The following is a 22,586-nucleotide window of genomic DNA, read 5'->3' as shown; positions in this document are numbered from 1 at the left end:
TAAACTTTAGATTTTTTGCACAACTGGGTTCTCCTTATCAGTCATTAATTTTTTATTCTTTTTCTTTCTAAATAATGTATGCTAAAAAAAAAAATCCCTGATATGAAAGCACTCCAGTATTCCACAGTATTATGTACACCATTCTTGTCTGTTTGCACACACTTGAGACATACATTTTCATCACAGCTAGAAATATCTGCCTCTCCAGGATTCACAATTTTCCAGCATGTGCCATCAACCTTCAGCAGAATCTACCTTTTTGTTTCAAAAACATACAGCTTTCTAATCCAAATGGCTACATCTTGCCACACGTGAACAAAGCACAAAAACAAGCCAGTGCTGTAAATGCAGAGGCAAGCAGCTGCATTATCTCTGATGCTACTGGGATATATCTGGTTTTACACTGTTACTTTGACAAATGGCAGAGATTGACAAGTGTCAGCCAATTCTGTCTCTCCTCTGCTTTGGAAAACTCAAAAAAAACCACAAAAAACTTAGAAACACTTTTGTATGAGTAAGACATAGAAGAGATGCTTAGAGAATTGTAACACTAGAAATATGGCCAACTTCGCAACAGTTCTGCTTTGAGGACATAAAGACAAACAGAAAACACCACTCTTCCTTCCAACCATTAGAATCTGTATTTGATAGTTGATGCCAAAACAGCACAGAGTAACTGCTCAGAGACGAATTTTGTCTTTAAGCAGCAAAGGTATTTATTTCATGCAACATTGGGGAGCTAGCCAGTTCGCACCAGATAAACTAGCTCCAAAGTTTTCAGTGAAAAGTTAGGTATTTTATAGTTTTCATAAGAGGTTACAACATCTTTACATACATATTCATTTGATTTTGACATCTAATCATTCTGTTCATAATAGGTGGGATCTAGGTGGAGTAAACCTTTCAACTTTCTTTGTTCAACGATTTCCTGACTGTGGTCCCCTTTATCTCCTTCAGATGCCCACCTTATCTTTTCTAATTATTCAGAGTATATTCCTTTAACATTGTCAGTGGAACCTTTTCTAATTATTCAGAGTACATTCCTTTCTCAACACAAACAGAGCATCACCCAGAGCATTGTACCAAACTCATCCTGACCAATCTTTTTAACACCTTGCTCTGTTTCATAGTGCTTCAAAGATATCCCAGTATGTCTTACCTAGACAAGGCAAAACAGATAAAACTGAGTTTGGGGGTAAAAAAAAGAGTAACTTTCTTTTCCTGCCCCCATACTTGGAACAGGTAGATAACACCAAACATAGTCCTCTACTGGTAAGACGAAAAAACAGAAGTGTAAAAGAAGTATAAAAAAAAAAACGAAGGAAAAATCCATCATAACAGTACATAAAATACTGCAAGGGAGGCATTGAGGAAAAAACAGGGATTCAAAGAGAATCTGTCTCTTCCTAACAACAAATATTAGACTATAAGATTTTCAAAAGAAATAGAAGCATGACTGCTACGAGTCTAGCCATATTCAACCCATATACCAAATAACCTGAAGGAAAAGGCTTTCTTCCAATCCTTCCTGACCTGTTCACAATAATTTTGACTTAAAATCAAAAAAAAAAGAAAAAGAAAAAGGAAAAAATATTATTTAAAAGAGATCTGACCATAAAAGTCAAATTAACTCCCACCTCAAAAGGGAAAAAAGCTAGAAATGTATAAGCTGAATAAAATTATTCACAACAGCAGTATTCTCATGAGGATTTACAATCTCACTGGTTCAGTTTTCTTACCACATCATTTTAATATATCGCAGCAACAGGAATGGAGGCAACACATTGAGGGTTATATTAATACAATGACTGATATTAGCACTTATCTTTGCCTGAACACCTGCAGTTACCAACGTCCTGTCCTTCATCAGCATCAATGCCGTGATTCTAAGACCAGGCTGTGATGGGGCTGCTACACTAGCAGCATCAATGCAAACAACTGTATGGATCACTGCCTCCACTGTGACTTTCCATCTTGCAGCACAAACATTTTGACAACAAAATACATCAGCTCACTGTACTGCTGTCATAATGGGTCAAAACTGCAATGCTTTCAATATTTACGCTTTAAAGTACCAAGCAACTGAATATTTCATCCAGGGAAGCCACTGTATCAAACTCTATTCATTGCCTGTAGAGGTTCTATGGGTTTCTACAACTTTTTGTGTATTTCTGACAAAGTCTTTGTTCCCTTTAAGTCCCAGACACCTGAGATAAAAAATTATTACAAAACTATGCGTGAAAACTAATGCATGTACACAGAATACTTAAGGAGTATGAGTGAGAACAAAGAACCATGGATAACAGACTTAAAAGCATTTGAATACTAATAACTTTACGTATATTCCAGGACACACTATTGTTAAGCTAAACATGAAGATTAATTCTAGTACTTCGGAGGAAATCAGCTAAGTTACACGCGTCTTACTCATCCCTCTACAAACACAAGGATACTGATGCTGCACCATCATACCCACAAGACACCTCACAGAAAGTTTTTACAATGGGATTTATACAGTCTTTAAAGATTCATTACCAGTTATTAAAGTCTGAAATAATTCTCAGAAGTATGCACAAGTAGGAGCATCCTTCCTTTCAAAACAAGAACACAGATTAAACTGAAAATCAAAATATTCTGACGTGCATGGGTTTTAAAAAGGATTAAAAGACAAAGTTTGCAGAAGCCACCGTCGGTGCTGCCGCCGCAGCCGCCTGCCCAGAGGAGACAACCCTGCCCAGTCCTCCTGTCCCGCCACTTCCATTCACCCCAACTTCTGAGAAACCCGGGTAAGCCAAGGGTTCCGCCCCACGACAGGGGCTCCCCGCAGGTGCAGGCACTGGGAAGCCGCTTCCAAAGCCCCCCCCGCCCCGGGTGCCGTCTCTCAGGACGGGCCTCACTAACGCTGGCGCGACCCCCCGAGCACAGGGCGGCCCCTCGCAAGCAGGGCGAGGCGCGGCTGGAGGGGAAGGCAGGCCCCCAGGCGCCCCGCAAAGCCAGCCGCCGCGCAAGGCAGCCAAGCGGAAACCCGCCGCCCGCGGGCCGGAGCGGAGGGCCACGAGATCGCCTCTGACAGGACGAAGTGCCAGCTCACTCCGCGGGAGAGGGCAGCCCCCACCACTCACCCGCCTCCCCCTCTCGCTCCCGCGGCGCGGCACGCAGCTCCCCGGGCCAGCGCCGAGCCTCCTCCCGCCGCTTCCGGCGCTCCGCAGACGTCAGCGGAAACACCCGCCCTCCTCCCACCACTGCCACCGCCTATTGGCCGGGAGCGGTGCGGGCCGCCGCGCGTCGGCAGCAGAGCGCCGCCGTGCCGGGAGGGCGGCTGGGGCGGTGCCGCGGGAGCGGTGTGTCGCGTCCTGCCGGGGCCTGCGCGGTGGCCGCTATCGCGTCGCGCCATGGGAGCCCGCGCGGGCTGAGTCCTGCCGTGACGGGTAGGCCGGGGCGGCTGGCTAGGCCGCTACGGGGCAGGGGTGGGGGAGTAGGCCCGGGAGCAGGTGTGGGGGTGGGTCCGCTCCGCCCCGCCCCGCCGCCACGGTTCGGTGGCGGCCGGAGCGCTGGTTTGCACCTGGGGCGGCTGCTCGCCTCGCTTCTGGGTTTTGTGTGTGTAGGAGGGGCTCCGGTGCCGGGGAAGCCGCGGTTTGGCTTCGGGCGGCAGCTGGGCAGAGCGAAGGAAGGAGCGGGCGGGGGCAGCGCTGCGGGGGGGCCGCAGCGTGACGTTGCCGACAGCCCTCGGCTTCGGTGCGACGTGCGGGGGTTTCTGAGGAGCCTGTAGTTCTCTCGCCTCGATGTCGGTTTGCACATAGTGAGCTCTGAGATGGAATCACTTGGCTCAGCGGGGGTTAGGAGGAAGGGCCGTCGCCAGGTGAGTTACCTGGGTCTGCCTCTCCTGGGTGAAGCTCGAGGTGAGGCCAGGTGCGGTGCAGCCGAGCAGCTCTTCTCACATCTTGACTACGCTGGAAATCCCTTTTAAAAGAAACTGGCGTTAAAGCTCTTAACGTAGCCCCGCTGGTGGTCTGGGAGCCCAACCTTACCGTCCCGAAGTTTTTGTAGTAACATTAGTATATGGGAGTAGTTTGATTCAAGCCCCGAGTCTTTTGTATACATCTTTGGCTTTGGCGGATTGAAAGATTCTTGTACTCTTTCTGCTGATAGCGCCAACTTTATTTACCAAATTCTGATCCTGATTAATATTTGCCTTGAACTATTTAATTCACTACATAGAGATAAAACAGAACATGCTCTGACAACTTTTTACAGGCCCCTTGTGCAGGGTAGAGTTGTAGCAAGTGGTTAGTACCCATGCCTGGGACCAAGGAGAACATGAGTTCGGTTTCCTCCTTTACTACAGATTATAAGCTTGAGCCAATCTCTCACCACAACTAATGGTTTGTTGATTTGGGTCTAAACTCTGATACCGTTAAGTCAGAAATAAAATAGGGTGTTTCAAGGATCAAGATACAAGAACTCAAATTAGTTGGCCTGAGTGAGCCCGTCTTGCGTAACTCACAGATCATTTATACATGCTGTAAATGATTAAATCACAAAACTGACCTTGCTACTGTGCACTTAAAAACAGACACAGAACTTCGTGCTTGAGTTAAGATGTTGATGTTAAGTTATGAAAGTATCAGTACATTCAGACTCCACTTGATGCTTCAGAGGCATCTGAACTATTTTGGTGGTGCCCTTATACGTTCTAGAACAGTGTAGAAAAGCCAGTTACTGAAATTAATCAGTCTTCTCAACATGAGTAATAGATGCCACACTAAGCACATTGGATTCAAGGAAAACATACTTGTGTACCAAATATATTTTACAGGAGACTTAATACTGACAGATGTCTCTTGTCAAAGAATGGCTTCTTTTAGTTCAAGTTGTTAGAAAAGACGAAAAAGATTGAATTCAAGAAGTCATCGTAATGGGAGACAACTCCATCCTGAAAGTTAATATGTGAAAATGATAAATGAAGAAGGCATTAATATTACAGAGAGGCTATTACATTAATGGGAGTTGTGTTCAGCCCCACGGAGGTAATTTACAGGCTCCAGCTGATGCTTTACAGCTAAGTAACCACGAAATACTTTGAAGATCAGGGAAGCCCCGTAAAAGTTTTCAATATTAAACAGAAATGGTTTTGATTTGTTCGAGACCTCTAGCACGGTATAGAAGTCAGCTTGTACGTGAATCTCGGTTGAGTCCCCTGCACCAAGTAGAAAGCTCAAATGTTGTTGTTTTTTTTTTGGGGTGGGGTGGGTGGGTGGTTTTTGTTTTGGTTTTTTTTGTCAGCCTGTGAAGTGAAAATCTATAGAGCATAGAGACTGGTGATCAAAAGGAAAGAACGGGATGAAAATATTAAACTTGTATCGGACAGTTCTATGAAGTTAAAAAGTTCTAGAAGTAAAAGTCTTGTAATGATGAGCCTCTGGATGAGATATGTCTCATCTGGAGAGTTAGATTAAAGCTGGAACTGTCATTTTTTACACACACGCACAACTAGAAAATGTCAGACCAATAAATATGAAGCTGATGTGGCAAGGTTGGTATCCATAAATGAAGGGGGGGGGCGGGGGGGAGAAAGCTATTGTTCGTATGGTATTGGCATTGGTAATCCCCCAGGGGCTTTGGGGCTTTGTGGTGGTTTAGAAAAAAAGAAAAAGACTAACGGATTGGTTATATCAAAGTGAAAATTGACATTTGATGTTTTGTTAAGGTTTATAGTGTGGGAAGAATTGTGCTAGTAGTTGGATCTAAAATTGCATTTATACCACTGTATTCGCAACAGGTAACTAGAAATCTGCATTCTAACTTGCTCAAGCTTTGTTTTTTAATGTCCTGCAGAAGACTTAGTAAGGATGACCAGACTTTTAAGTAGATAGAGGAATGACCCAAATGCTGACGTTATGCAAACCTGTCAGTATCTGCTGGCTTAAATAAGATATTTATAAACCATCCCAATGACCCCTTAGTATTTGGAAGAGAAAGTTTTCCTGCAGATATGGGGAAATATTCTTTCCTGGAGTGGTAAATCTGAACCTCTGTGATCTTGAACATGAGCATAGTGACAGCCTTACAGTTACTGTACTTCCTCTTTTATTAAAATTGTGCCTGTCTGGCAAGGCAGACATTAAAAGTAAGAAATCCAGGCACAATAGTCCTAACAATACAAATAGCTAAGACTCTTGGGGCAGTTGGAGCAGCAAAGCTGTTTTGCTCAGTTTGTCCAGGGAACTAGAAACAAAGCTCAATCTCAGCTGTATGGCAGCCAGCGCTCCAGGCTGCAACTCTTTCAGCTTGCTTCTGGAAAAAGTAGCATGCAGCTGAAAATGGCACTTCTGTAGCTTTTATTCATTAATCATCTCCTATCAACTGAGCTATTAGGCCTCTAGTGATCTTCACATGACACATCGCCTTCTCTCTGGAGGTTTGCACTGTGGTGGTGTGGAACAAGCTGACTGCTCTCCAGTCATGCAGTTCTCCCTGGTGTGTGTTCATCTGCTTGGCCTCTTGTTACAAGGTGCTCTAGCTTCTCTTGTCTTTTAGGCAGAGTTAAATTGCGATCTGTAGCCGTGTGCTGTTTTCTCCTTTGCTGTTCTAATATATTAGCACTGGCAGCACACCATGATGCAGAGCTAAGGCAGCTCTTACCGAGTCCTTTGTATCCGCTGTACATCTGGATAACTGCACTTCAGGCCATCTATTCGCGTGGCGTGTTGCCAAGTCAGTCTGGTTAGCCCTGTCAAGGATGCTGATGCCAAGCAGCAAGGAATTCAGGATAATTAATCCAGTCTGCGTAACACCAGATGCAATGTGTGGGCTTTATTGCAGATTTATTCTGTTTTCATTTGCTTAACCTTTATGTTGCCATTTCTGCTTGTGCCAAAAACCAGTCTCTGAACATGGAAAACCTCAAAATTCAATCACTTGGAAACTGCCACTCAAATGAATTGTGATACAGTAAGCATGTCAGGAAGGAGAAGCAAAACACTTGGATAATCAGTGTCTACTGGGAATATCAAGCCTTCAGATGACTGAATCATGAAATGCCAGAAAATAACCACAGCCGGATTAGAGTGTGATATTAGTTACTTCATTGGCACTTGGCCAAGCAATCTGTTCAGACTCACTACCCGAAAAGTCCCCTAAGAAACTGTGTACTATGACAGATGTTGGGTTTTTTTTTAATACTGCAGTTTCTTTTATCTCTTTATCAGCATTTGTCTGCATTTTTTAAATGAGGTGGTCTTGCTGAAGAAATGGCTTGATCGGCAGTTAGCAATCAGCTAGAGGTGCCAAGAGGCAGGAATAAGGCTGCAGGAAACTGGATAGGGAGGTAGTAATTGGACTGTGTAGGGAGCAGTTTTGTTTTACTGTTTGGTGTGCCCTCTCATAAGGGCTGTGCTTTATTCTGATCTTAAATTTTACTGGCTTAGCTCTTGGACTGAGCCACGGCTACACAGCGGATCAAAGGGAAGAAGTGTTTTGCACAGACTTTAGCACCACTTAAAATTTTGGGAAACATCCAAACATGAAGAAAAACATAGACTGTTCTTTTTCAAGTTAGTTCAGTTGCTCTGCTCTTCACCTAGTATTAGATGATGTGTATGCAGTTACAATAGTGGTTTTGAATTGATTCATTGTTTCCAGACATACTTAGTTCCAAGGGCTTAAAAGAGATTGGAAATGAACCTGGCTTTGAGGTTTCCCTGGTTGCTGTGAGTACAGAGCTTCTTAATCAGGAGGAGGTGGGGGAGCGTCTCTAGGGGAGGTGCTGTCCATGATCAGCTCTGGACACTTGCAGGTCCACAGCAGTGTAGAAGCTTGACAGCTTGAGCAATAAATGCAAGAGGAAATGCTTGCTCCTTTAGCATCTTAGATATATTTCAAAGTCAATATAGTAGCTCCCCTCCCTGCCCCACCGATAATTAGGACTCTGTCTTAGGGAAGCTTCTCCAGCCCCACCCCCCACCCCCAAAACAATCGTGATTTAATTTGTGTTGGATGCAGCTGAACTGAAATATGTATAAAGAATCAGGTCATGCAGGTACTTGAACAAAGGTTAATAATTTCACATATTGGCCATAATGTTTAATAAGTGGACATTACTTGCTTCTTTCTGGGCCTAAGCCTTTCTTTACTGCGCAAATCAACAGAGGTTTATTTTAAGTACACTATCTTGTCTGTTTTTTCATGACTTAGAAATTGATTTGCATACAGCAAAAATCTGCTTTGGATCCAGGGAAGGAAGAAGGAATGTATGTCTTCTGCAGCACGTGAAGGCAAACCTAATTTCATGTAAAATGTTGAAAGGGAAATGAAAGCTGTGCTTTCCTGGAACTTTATCATGACTGTCTGGGCTAGGTTTGAAAAACAACTTAAAAAAAATCTTGCAACTGTTTTTTAATGGATTTATCTGACTACAGTTTAACTCTTCTCTCTTCTTTCATCAGAAAAATGAGTGGTGGGTTGGCGCCAAGCAAAAGCACGGTGTATGTGTCCAATTTACCCTTTGCTTTGACAAACAACGATCTGTACAGGGTAAGTTTTTAAGAACTGCATTGTTCAGATTAAACTCGTTGACAACAATTTTGAGTGTAAATATAATCCTGATCTATATCTTTTACTTAGAAAAATTTGTCGTGATAAATTTATTACTAATGAAGTGCAATTGTTTATTGCTAAATCTTTTTATTTTATTTTATATTTCAGATATTTTCAAAGTATGGGAAAGTTGTCAAGTAAGTGACCTGATATGGCCTGCTATTTTTGTAGCTTTCATTTTAAATATTTAATGTCTTTGCTTCACTTGAAAGTCTTTACGCTTTTTATAATTTCAGTATGAATTTAGAACTGTATTGAAGGTCCTGTTCGTTTTTAATAAAGTATAGATTGAATTTAACAACTGGAAGTTCTTGCAGTTACACACGTAATGTAAGAATATTTGTGTTGTGTATAGGTTTTATTAACTGGTTCTTAAGAGCAAGTGGAATGTTGTTATATACCGATCATCTTTTCTCTGAAATAGCTGAAATAATATTCTCCTAGTAAGTGTTGTTCCCCTTCTCCTGAACACCACCTGGGACACAAGTTGATAAGTGTAAAAGTGGGAGCTTCTGCTTATATGAACTAGGTGTCACAATTCCCACAGACATTTCCCCCAACTGCAACGTATGATTCCTCTATTTGTGGTTCCAGAAGGACTTGCTATTGTGATTGCTTAGTGTTATATTTAAAATGAGATGTAAGGCTGCATAGTAATAATGGCTTTTAGTGTTTGAGTATTCATGAACAATACTTGTGAATACCTGCCTCTGTTCAAATGATAGAAACAAATGCCGCAGTAAGGAATTTGCTGCTTTGTTTTGTTTCTTTAGTTTTCTAACTGGTCAGAATAACAAGACTCAATGCTTCAGTTTTTAACCCTACACCAGCAAATATCTACTCTTAACTTCTAGTAGCTGCTGTAATAATCTGAGATACAGAGCTAAATTTGAAGTCTCAGGAGTGTGTTTCAGGTGACAAATAGCAGGAAAAGCCAAACTGCAGTTTTTAAAAAAAATATTTTTTAAATTGACTGAGAGGAAAACCTTTATGTAGGGTTCTGCGCAGACATGCAGTTACCAATACAACTAAGCACCTACAGTCTCTATTGTTTCCAGCAGTTGATTGCTGAACTACCGATTTAGAAAATTCCTGAGCAAAAGTTGTAGGAACACTGGTGTTAACACATCGAGGGGCTTGTCCTCCATAAACTTGACTCTTCTGACCTCCCTGCTATCATTTGGTAATATACATATACTTTGTGTGTTTGGGGGTAGGGGTCTCTTACTGTCTCGGTTTTTGAACTTCTTTGATAGGAGAATGGGAATTGTATGAAGTGTTGGCTGTATGATGCTTTGTTTATTTAAAATGTGTCGTAGCAGTGTTGTCTCTTCTTTTTTTCCTCTGTAAAAGTTTCTAGCATTTTATTTGCTTTTCTTTTGTAGTCATAGACAACAGAAAAAATCAGATGCCAGTGCAGAAGAAATCCTGTGCTGCATTCTGTGTGAAAGTAGCTAATTTAGAACTTGCAATTCTGTCTGTGCAATTACTGTTTTCCCCATCTATATATTGTTTTGCAAAAAATTCACTTACTGATACATAGTTTTTCCTAACATTTTGTCCAGTCACTGCCAGAAGCTAAACGAAATGCAAAGAGTCACAGAATACCATGTGTAAAATACTACCATGATTTTTTTTCTTCTATCTAGCAAAACTTGTTTCCTGTTCACCCCTTTAAAAGCTGACCTGACTATAAACAGTGCAGATACTGTGGGGTTCTACTGGTATTGCCATTTCACTGTGAAACTGAGGCTAACAAGGATCAGTTTTCCTATCTGGAGCTGGTTATTAATTCCCTAGAATAATCTTTTCAAATATTAGCTTGATTTTTGTAATCTTTGTCCAGGGACTTTAAAACACTTTGCAGAAAGTTTTGCCATGCCATCTCGGTCAGGTTTAACTTAATTTAAATAAGCTTTCATAGACTTTTTTTTTTTTTGAGGTGTGTCTTCACTCAGCAAAATCATGCTGACTTTTCTTCTGCACTGCGTTTCTTCAGCACAATATATCCTGACTATTATGATAGTTCATTTGTTCAGTCAGTTCGGTTTGTTCAGTGAGAAATCAAACTTTCTAGGGCTCCAAGAAGTTGCTGACTTTTAAAAAAATTGTCACACTTCTTTCTGTGCTTGTGTTATTAACTGGTACATTCAGTATCCCAATTAGAAGCCCGACAGTCGTATTAGGATTCCATTGGAACTTTTGGAAGAGTGACTAGGTAAAAGAATTAGTACAATCATTCTAAAATCAGTTTTATTGACACTTCAACTCAATGCATCCAGTTGGACACGTTATTGTCCAAGAGGCTTTGGTGGAAAACCTGTTCTAATCTCTCTTTCTGTGCCTGTATTTGGGGGAAACTTGAGCTTTCTTTGCTGAGCTTTTATTTTATACAGTTTTTGCTGTGTAGGTCATCTGTTACTTATACAGGTTCTCTCATAGGTCTTCTGCATCAAAGTAGAATTTGTGTTTTTTTTTTTTAACTGGCCTATTCCAACTTACAATTTTGGCTTGCCTTATGGCTGAACCTTGTTCTGCCCATGGTAGACACAGGGACGAGTTTATTCCCTACTTTTTAACATGTACTTTTATGTACATGCAGACATGTGGGGTTTTTTTAAGGACTAAATACAACTGACTGGGTCTAGATCTGTCTTGAATTTCTTGATATGTTACTGGAGCTGTTAATTCCAATATTAGATTGAAGATTTAACTTTTTATGTCATGTAAAATAGCACATGCATCTGTGTTCTGCTTGGATTTCAGCTGGAGATATTTGTAGAACAATACTGCATATACTTACTGTTTCCCATCATTAATCTGTTTAGTGGTTAGTCCTATATGAAGATAGTTTCTTAGTTTGGATGCAGTTGAACACACTTATGTTTTTCAGCAATGGTAAGATTGGTCCTGAATTTTCATTTTACCTCCAGCATTTGTAGTTCCCTCCAGTTAAGTTGTCTGCGAACCTAGAGTATGTTTTCTGTTCTTCAGGTCATTCAAGGGAATAAAGAATGACGCTAGCCCCAGAAAGACCCCACATACTTTTTTTTTTTTTTTTTTTTTTAGATTATCTCCACTCTACGTGTAAGCACATGGCCAGGTTAGCTGTCCTTTGGATTTCTGTTTAGTGAGTCTTTCTGTTATTAAATATACTTATTCCATTTGCTGTATAACAAAGCTAAGATCCCACTGAGATTTTAAGAAAGAAATGTCTCTGAAGTAATTTTAGCGTATCAGTAATGTGGTTATATGTTTTCAGAGTTACTATTATGAAAGACAAAGACACCAGGAAGAGCAAAGGAGTCGCCTTTATTTTGTTTTTGGATAAAGAATCTGCACAAAACTGTTCTCGGGCACTTAATAACAAACAGGTAAACTGGAAAGTTGTCATGGCAGGAGGGTTGGGGGTAAGTCCCAAAATACTTACCTTTTTTTTCCAATTTGCTGTAGTTGTTTGGAAGAGTAATAAAAGCAAGTATTGCCATTGATAATGGAAGAGCAGCAGAATTCATTCGCAGGCGTAACTACTTTGATAAGTCTAAGTGTTACGAATGTGGGGTGAGTAAAACCAAGATTGAACTAATATATTACATCTTTTGACTGTTTTGGCTTAACCCCAGCCAGAAACTAAGGATCACACAGCTGCTTGCTTGCTTGCTCCCCCTGAAGTGGGATGCAAGGGAAGAGAATTGGAAGGGTAAAAGGGAGAAAACTGCTGGGTTGAGATAATAAGAGTTTAGTAATTGAAATAAAATAGTAATAATTGTAATTAAAAAAAATGTAATGAAAAGGAAAATAACAGAGAGGGAAATAAAACCCAAGAAAGACAGATGATGCAAATGAAAAAAATCGCTCACCGCTAACTGACTGGTAACACCACCACCACCCCGCCAAATTCCCCCCAGTTTTGTTGCTGAGCATGATGTCATATGGTCTGGGATATCCCTTTGGTCAGTAGGGGTCAGCTGTCCCAGCTGTGCCTCCTCCCGGCTTCTTGTGTACCCTCAGTCTAATTGCTGGAAGGATAGTGTGAGGAGCAGAAAGCGCCTTGACTCTGTAAGCACTGCTCAGCAATAATTAAAACATCCCTGAATTCTCAATACTGTTTTCAGTAGCTCCATACTACTATGAAGAAAATTAACTCTACCCCAGCCAAAACCAGCACAGATTCTTAGCTTGATATTCCATTTGGCCATTGTTAATCCTGCCTGTGCTGTTAAATTAATTTTTTTCTGTTGCTATTACCAACTTGCATAGCAGTTGTACCATTTTCAGGAATGGTAGTACCCCTTTTGTCTTTTATTTGGCATTTTAGATGTGGGGGAAAATATGTCCATGTAAATTCATGTAACATACTGATGAGCAGACAGTTCTGAGTATCCAGATAAATCTGTTTGAGAAGGAAAACGTCCTAACCTTTGCATCAAAATATCTGCTTTTTCTATATTATTGGAAGTAAAATAAATATTGGAAACAACTGTTTTTGTACAGAAGTGTGTTCTAAGTTTTAGGCAGTTCCTTACTTTTCCTGAACATAGTAACATAGGAGATTGAGATTTGAATAGTATTCAGTGTCAAATACAAACTTGATTTATATTCATAACACAATTTTAGAACAAAAATGTTGATTCTTTCCTGTTTCTTAAACTGTTAATGCTGAGGTTTATATCTTGTCTTGAACATAAACCGTACTGTAGTTAGTGTATTCAGCTATTGCAACAACCAAAGTAAATCTACTTTGCTTATAGCTTTTTCTCAATTTGCAGTTAAACATGCATATCACCACCGATCTCTTCGTTTCTATGGCAAGCTTATAGAGAAGAGTTTGTCTTCTGTGTGCTAATTTATCTTACTAATTGCTTCCATTTTTTTCCCCGTGAACTGTCTTACATTAACTTTCTTCATGATAGGTTTTAACATACAGTTGTTTGTAATGGTTTCTGTTAAGCAATATTTCTTTTTCTCAAAGGAAGCAGGACACTTAAGTTATGCTTGTCCTAAAAATATGCTAGGAGAGCGGGAGCCACCAAAAAAGAAAGAAAAGAAGAAGAGAAAGAAAATAGTTGAGCCAGAAGAAATGTATGTATATTTATTTGCATGTCACTACCCCTTTTAGGAAGCTTTTTCATAATGAACACTTAAAGATCTATGTATTCTTCTCTCTCTCTGCACAATGAAGTGAGGAGGAAGAAGAAAGCGAAGAGGAAGGCGAAGACCCTGCCCTAGATAGCCTCAGCCAAGCCATAGCTTTTCAGGTACAAATTTGAAGCATTGCATAGTTATTATTCATTACTATCTAAATGCAACTCTACTTCCTTTTTAGCTGCTTTTCAAAAGCTCTGAGATACACCTGTAGGTCTCTCTGCTCTGTTGCACTCGGGGCGTTCTTGCCTGGCAGTAGTTGTTGACTATAGCCGGTTCCTTCATATTGCAGGCATGTTCAGTGGTCCTTTTTTTTCTCTTGCCCCCTGCCCCGTTTCACTATTGCATTGTTTGTGCATAGCAGTTTTTTCTTTCCTTCAAGCTCCCTTGCTGTTTAGTTAGTTTCCCGTCATCACTGCTGTGATGCTCTAATACGTTTTTGGTCCACAAATCCGTCTTTACTCTGTTAACTGAGCAGCCAGAAAAAGTAATATATAAATAACAACGTACATCCTCTGCCGTCATTCACTGAATATCCTGAAACAACATTTATTTCTGGAGCATTTCCTTTGCTCTGTCCATCTCAGTCTCTAATAGACCTCTCAAAATATATTTAGTGCAATTTTTTTTTAATAGTCTGACAGCTGTATTGCTATCTTTAATAATTCTTTAGAGGCTTTTGCTGTACTGCATAGAGCAAGCCTGACCTGCTGTTCAGGTTTCTTGGCTCCCTGGTCCTCAGCTGTCCCTTGTGTGCCCAGGCTTCCCTAGAAACGCTCAAAAGTTTTTAAGATAACTTTCTTCTAAATATGATTGTGATGAGTGCAAAACTTACACATTACGTAGTCAAAAAAAATGATGCAAATATGCAGAATTATCCTCCTCCACCCCCAGAAAATTCCAGTAGTAAAACCTATAAATGTAAACAAGCCAGGAAACATTTCCATTTCTCTTGTCATCCCGATATTTTTAACTGGGATAGTGTATTTCCCAGTAAAAATAGGAAGCATCTATTTAAACCTTTAGTTGAATAACTCTTACATCCCTGAAGACATTCATTCCCTGAATGAATGACTGCAAAAGACAACAGGTAGAAGACTTTTTAGTGGAACAAAGCTGATTCAGGAATGTCAGTTTAAAACATGATGCATTCTTTGCTTCAGATCTCAGCTGCTCTATAGTTCTGTAAGTCTGCCATGGGAAAGCCCTCTTTGAAAATAGAAGGTAGTCATGTGGCCTGCATTGGTGCCAAACACTTACTGTTTGCATGTGAGAACTACTTCAAATGCACTAAAAAACATTTCTCATCACACAGTTTATGTGCAAATGAAAACAAACCCTTTGAATTCTTTAACTTATTAAATAATTCAATACACATTAATAATTAGCATTATTATTTGTAATTGTTCTTAATCCTAGCTAATACTTTTCCTTCTTTCATTGTAGCAAGCCAAAATTGAGGAAGAACAGCAAAGATGGACGCAGACTGCAGGGGAATCTTCAATTTCAGATGATTCAAAACGTCCACGGATTAAGAAAAGTGCTTATTTCAGTGATGAGGAAGAACTTAGTGATTGAAAGAATACTGTTTTATATGCATATATGGTATATATAGTGTACAGATAACTTTGTAGCACTTTACAAAGTGTAATACAGGTTTTGTCTTGGTGTTGAAGACACTTAATGAAAATCACGTTGTAGTTCTACCCTGCCCTCTGAACCTCTGATCTTCTGATATCTCTCTCTCTCTAAACTTCACCTTTCAAGGCAGTTTCTTAAGAGAACTTGAGACATGTGTTTCTACACTTACATCCAGAAAATTATCAGGGACAATGCTTCTTGCACTTAGTATCTAGACCCAGACCGTTGGAGTGAAATCTTTTGTAAGAGAATTTCCCATTATTTTTTTTTTTTTCCTGAAAGGAGTTCCTCTTAGGATCACTGTTAACATCACTGATGGTTTATGTAATGCTCTGTTTATTGCCTGTTTGGAAGCAGTGCTTTAGTAGTACTTCAGTAGTATATGAATCGTGTACTAGTTCTTCTGCATAGGGTTGAATTTCAGCCTTAAGCATTGTACTAGTCTTTTAATTCTTCATGCGTAATGTAATAAACTACTGTCATATCAGCTTGGTCTGTGAAATCATTTTAGACTAACAATACATCTGTCTGATTCCCAAAAGGATATTAAGATGTTGATCTTCTGTCTTATGCACATATTTAGTAACTTGCTGTACATTTCATAGTACTATATAGCTTGTATACAATATAGACTTCATAGGAGATGCAAGTTAAAAGTGATGTGGTGATTAGTTCAGTCTTGAAACGTACTTGAAAAAATATTAAGGTTGATAGTTCTGTTGTTCTTGCATTAAAAATGAGAATGGCCGTATTTTTAAAAATGGGAATGTGCATATGTTCTAATATGCTCTGATCTGATATCGTAAGTCTCTTGCTGTAATAAGGGCTTATACTGCACTGTTTCTCCTGACTATTTGGGTGCCTAACACAGTAAATATAGTTATGCACAGGATTTTAAATATATTTGTGTCTAACATGGCTTACAGTTCTGTGTTCTCAGGCATCTGAACCTGCTGGCAAAATCCCAAAGGCACAAAGTTTCCTGTGTGCTTAGAAGTCAGTTTTCATGTATACTTTGAATTGTCATAGTCTCGAAGCAAAGCGTGTTGGCACCTGGCTTTTGCCTAAAGCTGTTCAGATCTCTTAAATAGTGTCTCTGTCCTTAAATCTCTGTAGTGTTCTAGCCGTGTTCTCCTAAAAAGCCTCATAGACACATTAGGAAAACTGTACAAAGCCTTGCAGCAGTGATCGCTCCCAAAACCACAGACACATGGTGATGGTGGTAATCCTTTTATATTGACTACCTGGTGTGGTCAAACTTTTCATTTTTAGGAGGCACAATATAAATCACATTCACACTTTTACAGTTGGAAGAAGAGATCAGCTGGCCTCTGTTTCTGTTTTCAGCTCTTCCTGTTGCTCATCGGATCTTGGTTTTCTTCCAAGTACGGAAAATGTAAATTCAAATACACCATTACATATTCATAATTAATACCAATTCACTTTCAAATATATAACTGGGTGCAAAGCACACACCACCAACCCCAAGCTAATATAAAACAGTCACTTTCAGGAGGTAATTCTGGGGTCTTCTGTTGCTACTCTCACCAGAGTTCAGAAGCAGAACAAAGTAATGTAAAAGATAATTCTGTATGAACTACTCACACCACAGAATGGGGAGAAATACTGGGCTTTATACATAGGAAGGTCTTGGACTCGGTAATCCAAAGACTTACTTTCTAATGAAAGTACTATATATTCAGTCTGAAGCTTCCTTTACTGAATTTTGGAAAGATCTCTTGATACTGAATAGCTAAGTACTGAAGTGCCAGGTGTAACTTAGCGTTAATAAATGCAAATCACTTCATGTGTAGAATAATGAAGACTGAGAAGTTCTAAACTCTGCTAAGGAAGAAAATCTTGCTGCCACCATGCTTCTCTGAAAATGCTAGGTTGGGGTTCAATGGCAGTAAAAATAAAACAAAATTTAAAAAAATCAAAAGCAAAAGAAACAAAAGTATTATGCCACTACTTAAAATCAGGGTTTGTTGTCTTCTCCAATACCATGTTCAACGGTGTTTTTAAAAAAGATAGAAAACTAAAATGTGACAGAGAACCAGTTTGATGTTGTCTGTGATGCTGATTTGGAAATCTGATAGCTTATAAGAATTAAGATTTCAATTAAATGATAAGGCAGCAAGTTTCAAACTTTTATTTCATTATGCTGTGTAATGTAGTAATAGAACTCACTGCTATGAGACTTTTTCAGGGTCATAGGGTCAAAAGGATTAGGCTTATATGTTGAATATGATACTTAAAATGTTAGTTTAAATACAGTTTCCATTCAGAAATATCTTAAGTTACTGACTACCTCTAACTGTAAAATATACAGAGATATTAACAGTCTAGGAATGTTTTATTCATATACATTTTACAGTTTCATATTTGCTCCTGGTGTCTTGTCAGAATAAAACCAAAATCGACCTTTGTTCTGACCTAATACTGTACTTTTTCAAGAGTTCCGGTAGCTGAAGCATGTTGATGTATCTTTCTACTCTGCTGCTTTTGCCTCCCTGCTTTCCCTGTAGGATTTGTTTTTGTCAGCATGAAGCAATAGCTCAGTCCAGACTGTTACAACTGACCCAGCGGTGTTGTTCCATGCTCTTTTGTTATAAGCATACAGTCACTTGAGGCAGGTGACATTGGAAAGGAAACAGATTAAAATGATCCTGCTTCTGTGCAGGATTGGCATCTAGAATTCCTTACCTTAAATCATCCTCCTTTAACAGTATTCTTAACTCTGTTTGAACTTCTATTGATTAGCAGCACTTCTTGTTTTTGACTTAGAGTCAGGGTAAAGAAGAAAGTACCTAGTGCCTAAAACAGGATCTAGAGGCACTTTGGAGGAGTAGCAGTTTTGCACTTTGGTCTTTTGAATAGTTTTATCTTTCTATTCTTTGTTAGCAAGATAACGAAGCATCTGTAGGTGAGAAATTCAGAACACTTGTCTTAGATAACCATCAAGTTGGATAGCACGAATACCTGTTCTGCATGCTTAAATCCAAAATTGTTGTCTGCAGCACCCCCTGATGCAGCTGCCTCATTCTGGAAGAAGGCCACAGCTTGTCAGCTAAGTCCCATTTGGATCTTCGAATGCCAAGGGATTTGCTCCTGTTCATGCCCAACTTCACCTACTCTAAGCAGCATGGCTTCAGGTTTCCATCCGAGTCCAGTCAGCAGAGGCTAGGTGGTGCATTAACTAGGCTCCTAATTTAGATCAGGCAAATGAGGCGCAATTAGTTTTCAAAACTTGAGCAACAGAGTGGTGCACTTGTCAGAGTTTGGTATCTTAAAGCACCAGCTCAGGAAGCAGAAAACAGCTTTGGTGGCTGTATGGCTCCAGGCCAGGCAGATGAGGCTATATAGCCATGTTATCAAAAGAGAATAAAAAACGCCTTGTAGAACACCTTTCCTGTTATTGCTAGAAAAACCACAGGGGTTTGTGGGTGGGGTTTTTTGTGTTAGTTTGGGTTTGGTTGGGTTTTTTTGTATTTTGAGGTACCTAGCTTAGCTGAATGCTAGTTATAGAGCATATATAATATGGCTCTGATTATAGAGAAAATGACATTAAGTGGCAGACAGATTTTTTTGGTTTTAATAATGTCAAAAACTTGAATCTTTCTGCAAACATCCACTTACTAGATTTTGTCTCTTGTATTTTTAAAACAGCTTGAAAATTGTCAGAATAATGCTTTCTGGGTCATAGGACCTCTCATCTATTGAAATGGCTAACAGAACAGTGTCTCAAAAGCCACTACAAAATGACTTTTATCTGTCCTTGGGGAAGCAGGAGCTATGGAAGGGGGATAAGGATGATTAGCTTAACTGATTATAAATGGTATTGCTTATACTGTGCCTGTGCAGCACTTGTTAAACCACAGCAGCTATGAGACACTGGAGTAATTTTAGTCAACATTTCACAGGCTCCCACTATGTTCTTGGCATATTCAGGTTACTACTCTCAGCAGAGCAATAGAAGGGGCTGTAAATATAAAGAACTATGTGTAGCTAAATAGGTGATGTCTGGAACAAATTGTAAACACTTTATCTTTGGCTTCTGGGTCACTGTTCTCTGGGATAACCCTGTTTTGATCTACAGAGGTGACATTGTAGCATGGGAAGGTGAGCTGTGCATGTGGTTTGGCTGTAGTCTTTTGAGGCACAAAATATTAAATTGCTTAGAACAGCTAGATGTGAAATGTGATTTTAAAATGGGATGTAGTAAGTGCTACTGTGAATGTTTAGAATTAACTAGTATATGGGCCTTTTCATTTCTGCTTTCTATTCTTTTTGGCATCTGGAGTGTCAATATGGTAACATATACCATCACAATTCCACCATTGCTCTTCCATAAAAATATTTCCAGTAATGCTCTTCGAGCTGTATTATCTTAAACATTGGTATTGGATAGCTGATTGCTTCTTTTTAGTATAGATTACAAAACTGGTTTTAGGTGTCCTTAAAATGTTCATACTAAACAGCTTTGTTTATCTTACAGATCCTAACGAGGTGAGTTTTTTTTCTGTAGCTGTTGACAGCAATATTAAAAATTACTACACTGTTCCTTCTTTAGAGAAAGAGGTGTAAAGTGGAGGGTTTAGTCACTGTCAGTGTAGATGACCTTGTTTCTTGTATCTATGCTGGTGTCTATAAAATGTATCCTAGAAGGGATAAGCTGAGGAGATTCTGCATGTAAAAAGAAAGCAGTATTTTTTTAAGTTGAAGAAGGTTTGTGAAATAATGTTTCATCAGTGCCTGGCTAACAGATGTGTGCTTATACAAGTATTGAATGGATGTGATAGATAAAGCAGCAAGTAAAGAGTTACAGAAATTGTGGCAGTAAAATGTGATAAAAGGGTGTGTGAAAAATCTAACCAATGCAGTGAGGTAATGTAGGTCACAGTGGCTTGAAGAAATACCACACTAATACAAGAACTTTCCTGTCTGATTCATAGGATGTTCCAGAGATTCAAATGCAGCTCTGAGATTATGAGTCCATCAAAAAGCAACAGTCACCAGCCTATGTTAAGATGAGCTGATCCATGAAAATTCAGTTTTATCAATATGTAGTTAAAGAACATTAGAAAGCATCCAAATTTAGATACTGCATCAAGCTTGGTGCAGTACAGCAAAAACTGTCACTTAGTTGCAGGAGTAAAGATGTATTATCATAACTACATATGTGGTGGCAGAGGATGTAGACATGTTCTGCCCAATGAACAGACGTGGCTGTGGAAGGAGAGGCCCAAAATAGAACCAAAAGAGATATTAAAGACTGTGAAGTTCCAAGGCACTGAATTGTATTTTTAGAGTGAATGGGATAGAACTGCTTGTACTGTGTTGGGCTTAATTGAAGAATGAGTGTCTTATATGTGAAAATTATTAACCTTTTGGTAGTACAAGTTTGTACTGACGTGCAAATGTTCAAGAAAGGGGGAGAAATTAAAGGAAGATACAGTTCTACAAAGGACCTCACTTGGGATGCCCTTGATGTGCGAATTTGATTAGGTGGCAAAGAGCCATCTGCCCATGAAGCCTGGAGCCATGAGGGTGCATATAAAACAAAATGTCTTAGTAGCATATGGCAGTCAGGAAAGATGAGAACATGCAGTACTTGGACGTGATGGTTTTGAGTTCACGAACCATGTATCTGGAATGAGTGATTGTAGTCCTTGAAATTACATTCTTTCAAAGAAAGTTTTTGAAAATTCAACAGCTAGATTTATTTTCATCAGCTGCAGCATAATGTTTTTACTGTGTGAGGCTTTCACGGGAAAAGCTTGACAGAGGAAACTCAGTTAATTAAAGTCTGGAACACAGTTCTGCAGCAAGGGTGGATTTTCCGTGAGTCCCATGCCTGTGGCATCCCAGAGAATGCAGGGCCCCAGGGCATTATTCATGTTCATATTTAATTTAGCTGAAGCTGCGGGAGAACGTCCAGGATTCTCTCCATTTTCTGCACAATTTAAATCAAGCCCATGATGGAGTACTTGAGTTCAGAACAAAGTAGCTCTTGCAAAACATTTACCTTTTTTTCACTCTTACATTATTTATGCTAGGGTGGCAGATTTTGTACTGTATTGCACACACGTCATATGCCGGCTAAATATAAAAAAAAATACAAGCTACAATACGTTATTATTACTCCTGCCAGCTTACTGCAGATGTGGTGTGGTGTTCCTCCTCAGGATTTCATATGAGTGCAATCATTACTTAAACCTTCAAAATGGCAAACTAGTTGATGGGGAGGCGCTGAGCTCCCTCAATCAGAATGTCGTAGGAGCACTGCACACAGATTACTCTGCTCCTTTGAGGACAGGGCAATCAGTAATTATTATTGCAGCATTCTCTGAATGCACCTTCACCGCTCCTGGGGACTGGCAGCCAGAGGAGGAGGGAAGGAGGCAGGCAGGGCAAAGAGATGAGCAGGCCAAACGTGCATCCAGAGTAAGCGTATATCAACGATGCCAAACATTTTCAGGTTTCTTACAGATTCCCCTCTAAACAGTACTTTAGATGAGAATTTATGAGTATTAAATTTATGTGGCTCTCTGGAATACATAGGTGTAAATTCTAATGACAAAGATTTTATTTCAGTCACATGGAAGTCTAATATGGATTATATTAATGCAAATGGAGCTCGCTACATCTTCATGTTCAGTTACTTTCATGCTTCAACTGGCTTCTCCAGGGAAACAATGACACCTGTCTCTTAGTAGAACTGTTTATTGTAAACTATATTTTACATAGGTATTATTTAAATAGATTTTGACATGAGAGGCTTGAAAGCAGATAGCACAGTGTCTTTGTGGAAATTAACAGGATGTATTACATTTTAGAGGAGAGGGAGCAGAACTTCAGGAGTGAAAAAACCCACCCAAAATTGGCAGGTGAGACTGAGACTATTGTTGGAGGAGAGATCAGCATCAGAATAAGGGGCAAAAGGGAGTGAAAAAGATTAGCTAAAAATCAACACACACAATCACTTGTAACATAATTTCCCCTCTATTTAAAGAAGACTTTTACAGGAAATAAATTATTTTGCATATTGCAGTGAAAGTTCGTTTTTCACATTCAACTCTGAACTCAGGTATCTGATTTTCTCAGGTCCTGAACTTCACAGCGGTATGGCAAAGGTGGATGTGGCTCAGCTTTTCTTGAAAAATGAAGCCACAAATTACTTCTCAGTCTATCCTTTGTGTCAC

General features: G+C 39.7%; 2 protein-coding genes and 1 long non-coding RNA gene across 8 annotated transcripts in view; 1 reads left to right on the top strand and 2 right to left on the bottom strand.

Moving 5' to 3' along the window:
- PPHLN1 (periphilin 1) overlaps positions 1-3,238 on the bottom strand; it is a 70,579-nt gene extending 67,341 nt beyond the window's left edge. For all 4 annotated transcript variants that reach the window (XM_080392130.1, XM_080392132.1, XM_080392131.1 and 1 more), the window contains exon 1: positions 3,123-3,238. The gene's annotated coding sequence lies outside the window, so the exon portion shown is untranslated. The remainder of the gene's footprint in view (positions 1-3,122) is intronic.
- A 37-nt stretch (positions 3,239-3,275) lies between these two features.
- On the top strand, positions 3,276-15,868 carry ZCRB1 (zinc finger CCHC-type and RNA binding motif containing 1). 3 transcript variants are annotated; one of them, XM_080392134.1, is made up of 8 exons: positions 3,278-3,428; positions 8,445-8,532; positions 8,704-8,732; positions 11,858-11,969; positions 12,049-12,156; positions 13,568-13,677; positions 13,778-13,853; positions 15,187-15,868. In XM_080392134.1, the coding sequence occupies exons 2-8, from the start codon at positions 8,449-8,451 to the stop codon at positions 15,316-15,318; spliced, it is 651 nt and encodes a 216-aa protein (XP_080248260.1). In that variant the 5' UTR covers positions 3,278-3,428; positions 8,445-8,448; the 3' UTR covers positions 15,319-15,868. The 3 variants fall into 3 exon arrangements, with proteins under 3 accessions (XP_080248261.1, XP_080248260.1, XP_080248262.1); XM_080392135.1 differs by lacking the exon at positions 12,049-12,156 and having other exon boundaries at positions 3,276-3,428; XM_080392136.1 differs by lacking the exons at positions 3,278-3,428; positions 8,445-8,532; positions 8,704-8,732 and adding an exon at positions 9,654-9,778.
- Positions 15,640-22,586, bottom strand: part of LOC308065763 — a 32,420-nt gene continuing 25,473 nt past the window's right edge. Inside the window, exon 2 of the long non-coding RNA XR_013928912.1 lies at positions 15,640-22,586. This exon is cut by the window's right edge and continues 25,033 nt beyond it. This is a non-coding gene — a long non-coding RNA (uncharacterized lncRNA).

Source organism: Falco punctatus (genome assembly GCF_963210335.1).
Source record: "Falco punctatus genome assembly, chromosome: 6".
Lineage (NCBI taxonomy): Eukaryota > Metazoa > Chordata > Aves > Falconiformes > Falconidae > Falco > Falco punctatus.
This window is presented reverse-complemented; position numbering and strand designations above follow the sequence as displayed.

Coding starts and splice junctions, on each gene's coding strand:
- ZCRB1 (XM_080392134.1), top strand. CDS start 8,449: ATGAGTGGTGGGTTGGCGCCAAGCAAAAGCACGGTGTATGTGTCCAAT. Junction 8,533..8,703: donor CAAACAACGATCTGTACAGG/GTAAGTTTTTAA, acceptor TTTATATTTCAG/ATATTTTCAAAGTATGGGAA. Junction 11,970..12,048: donor GGGCACTTAATAACAAACAG/GTAAACTGGAAA, acceptor AATTTGCTGTAG/TTGTTTGGAAGAGTAATAAA.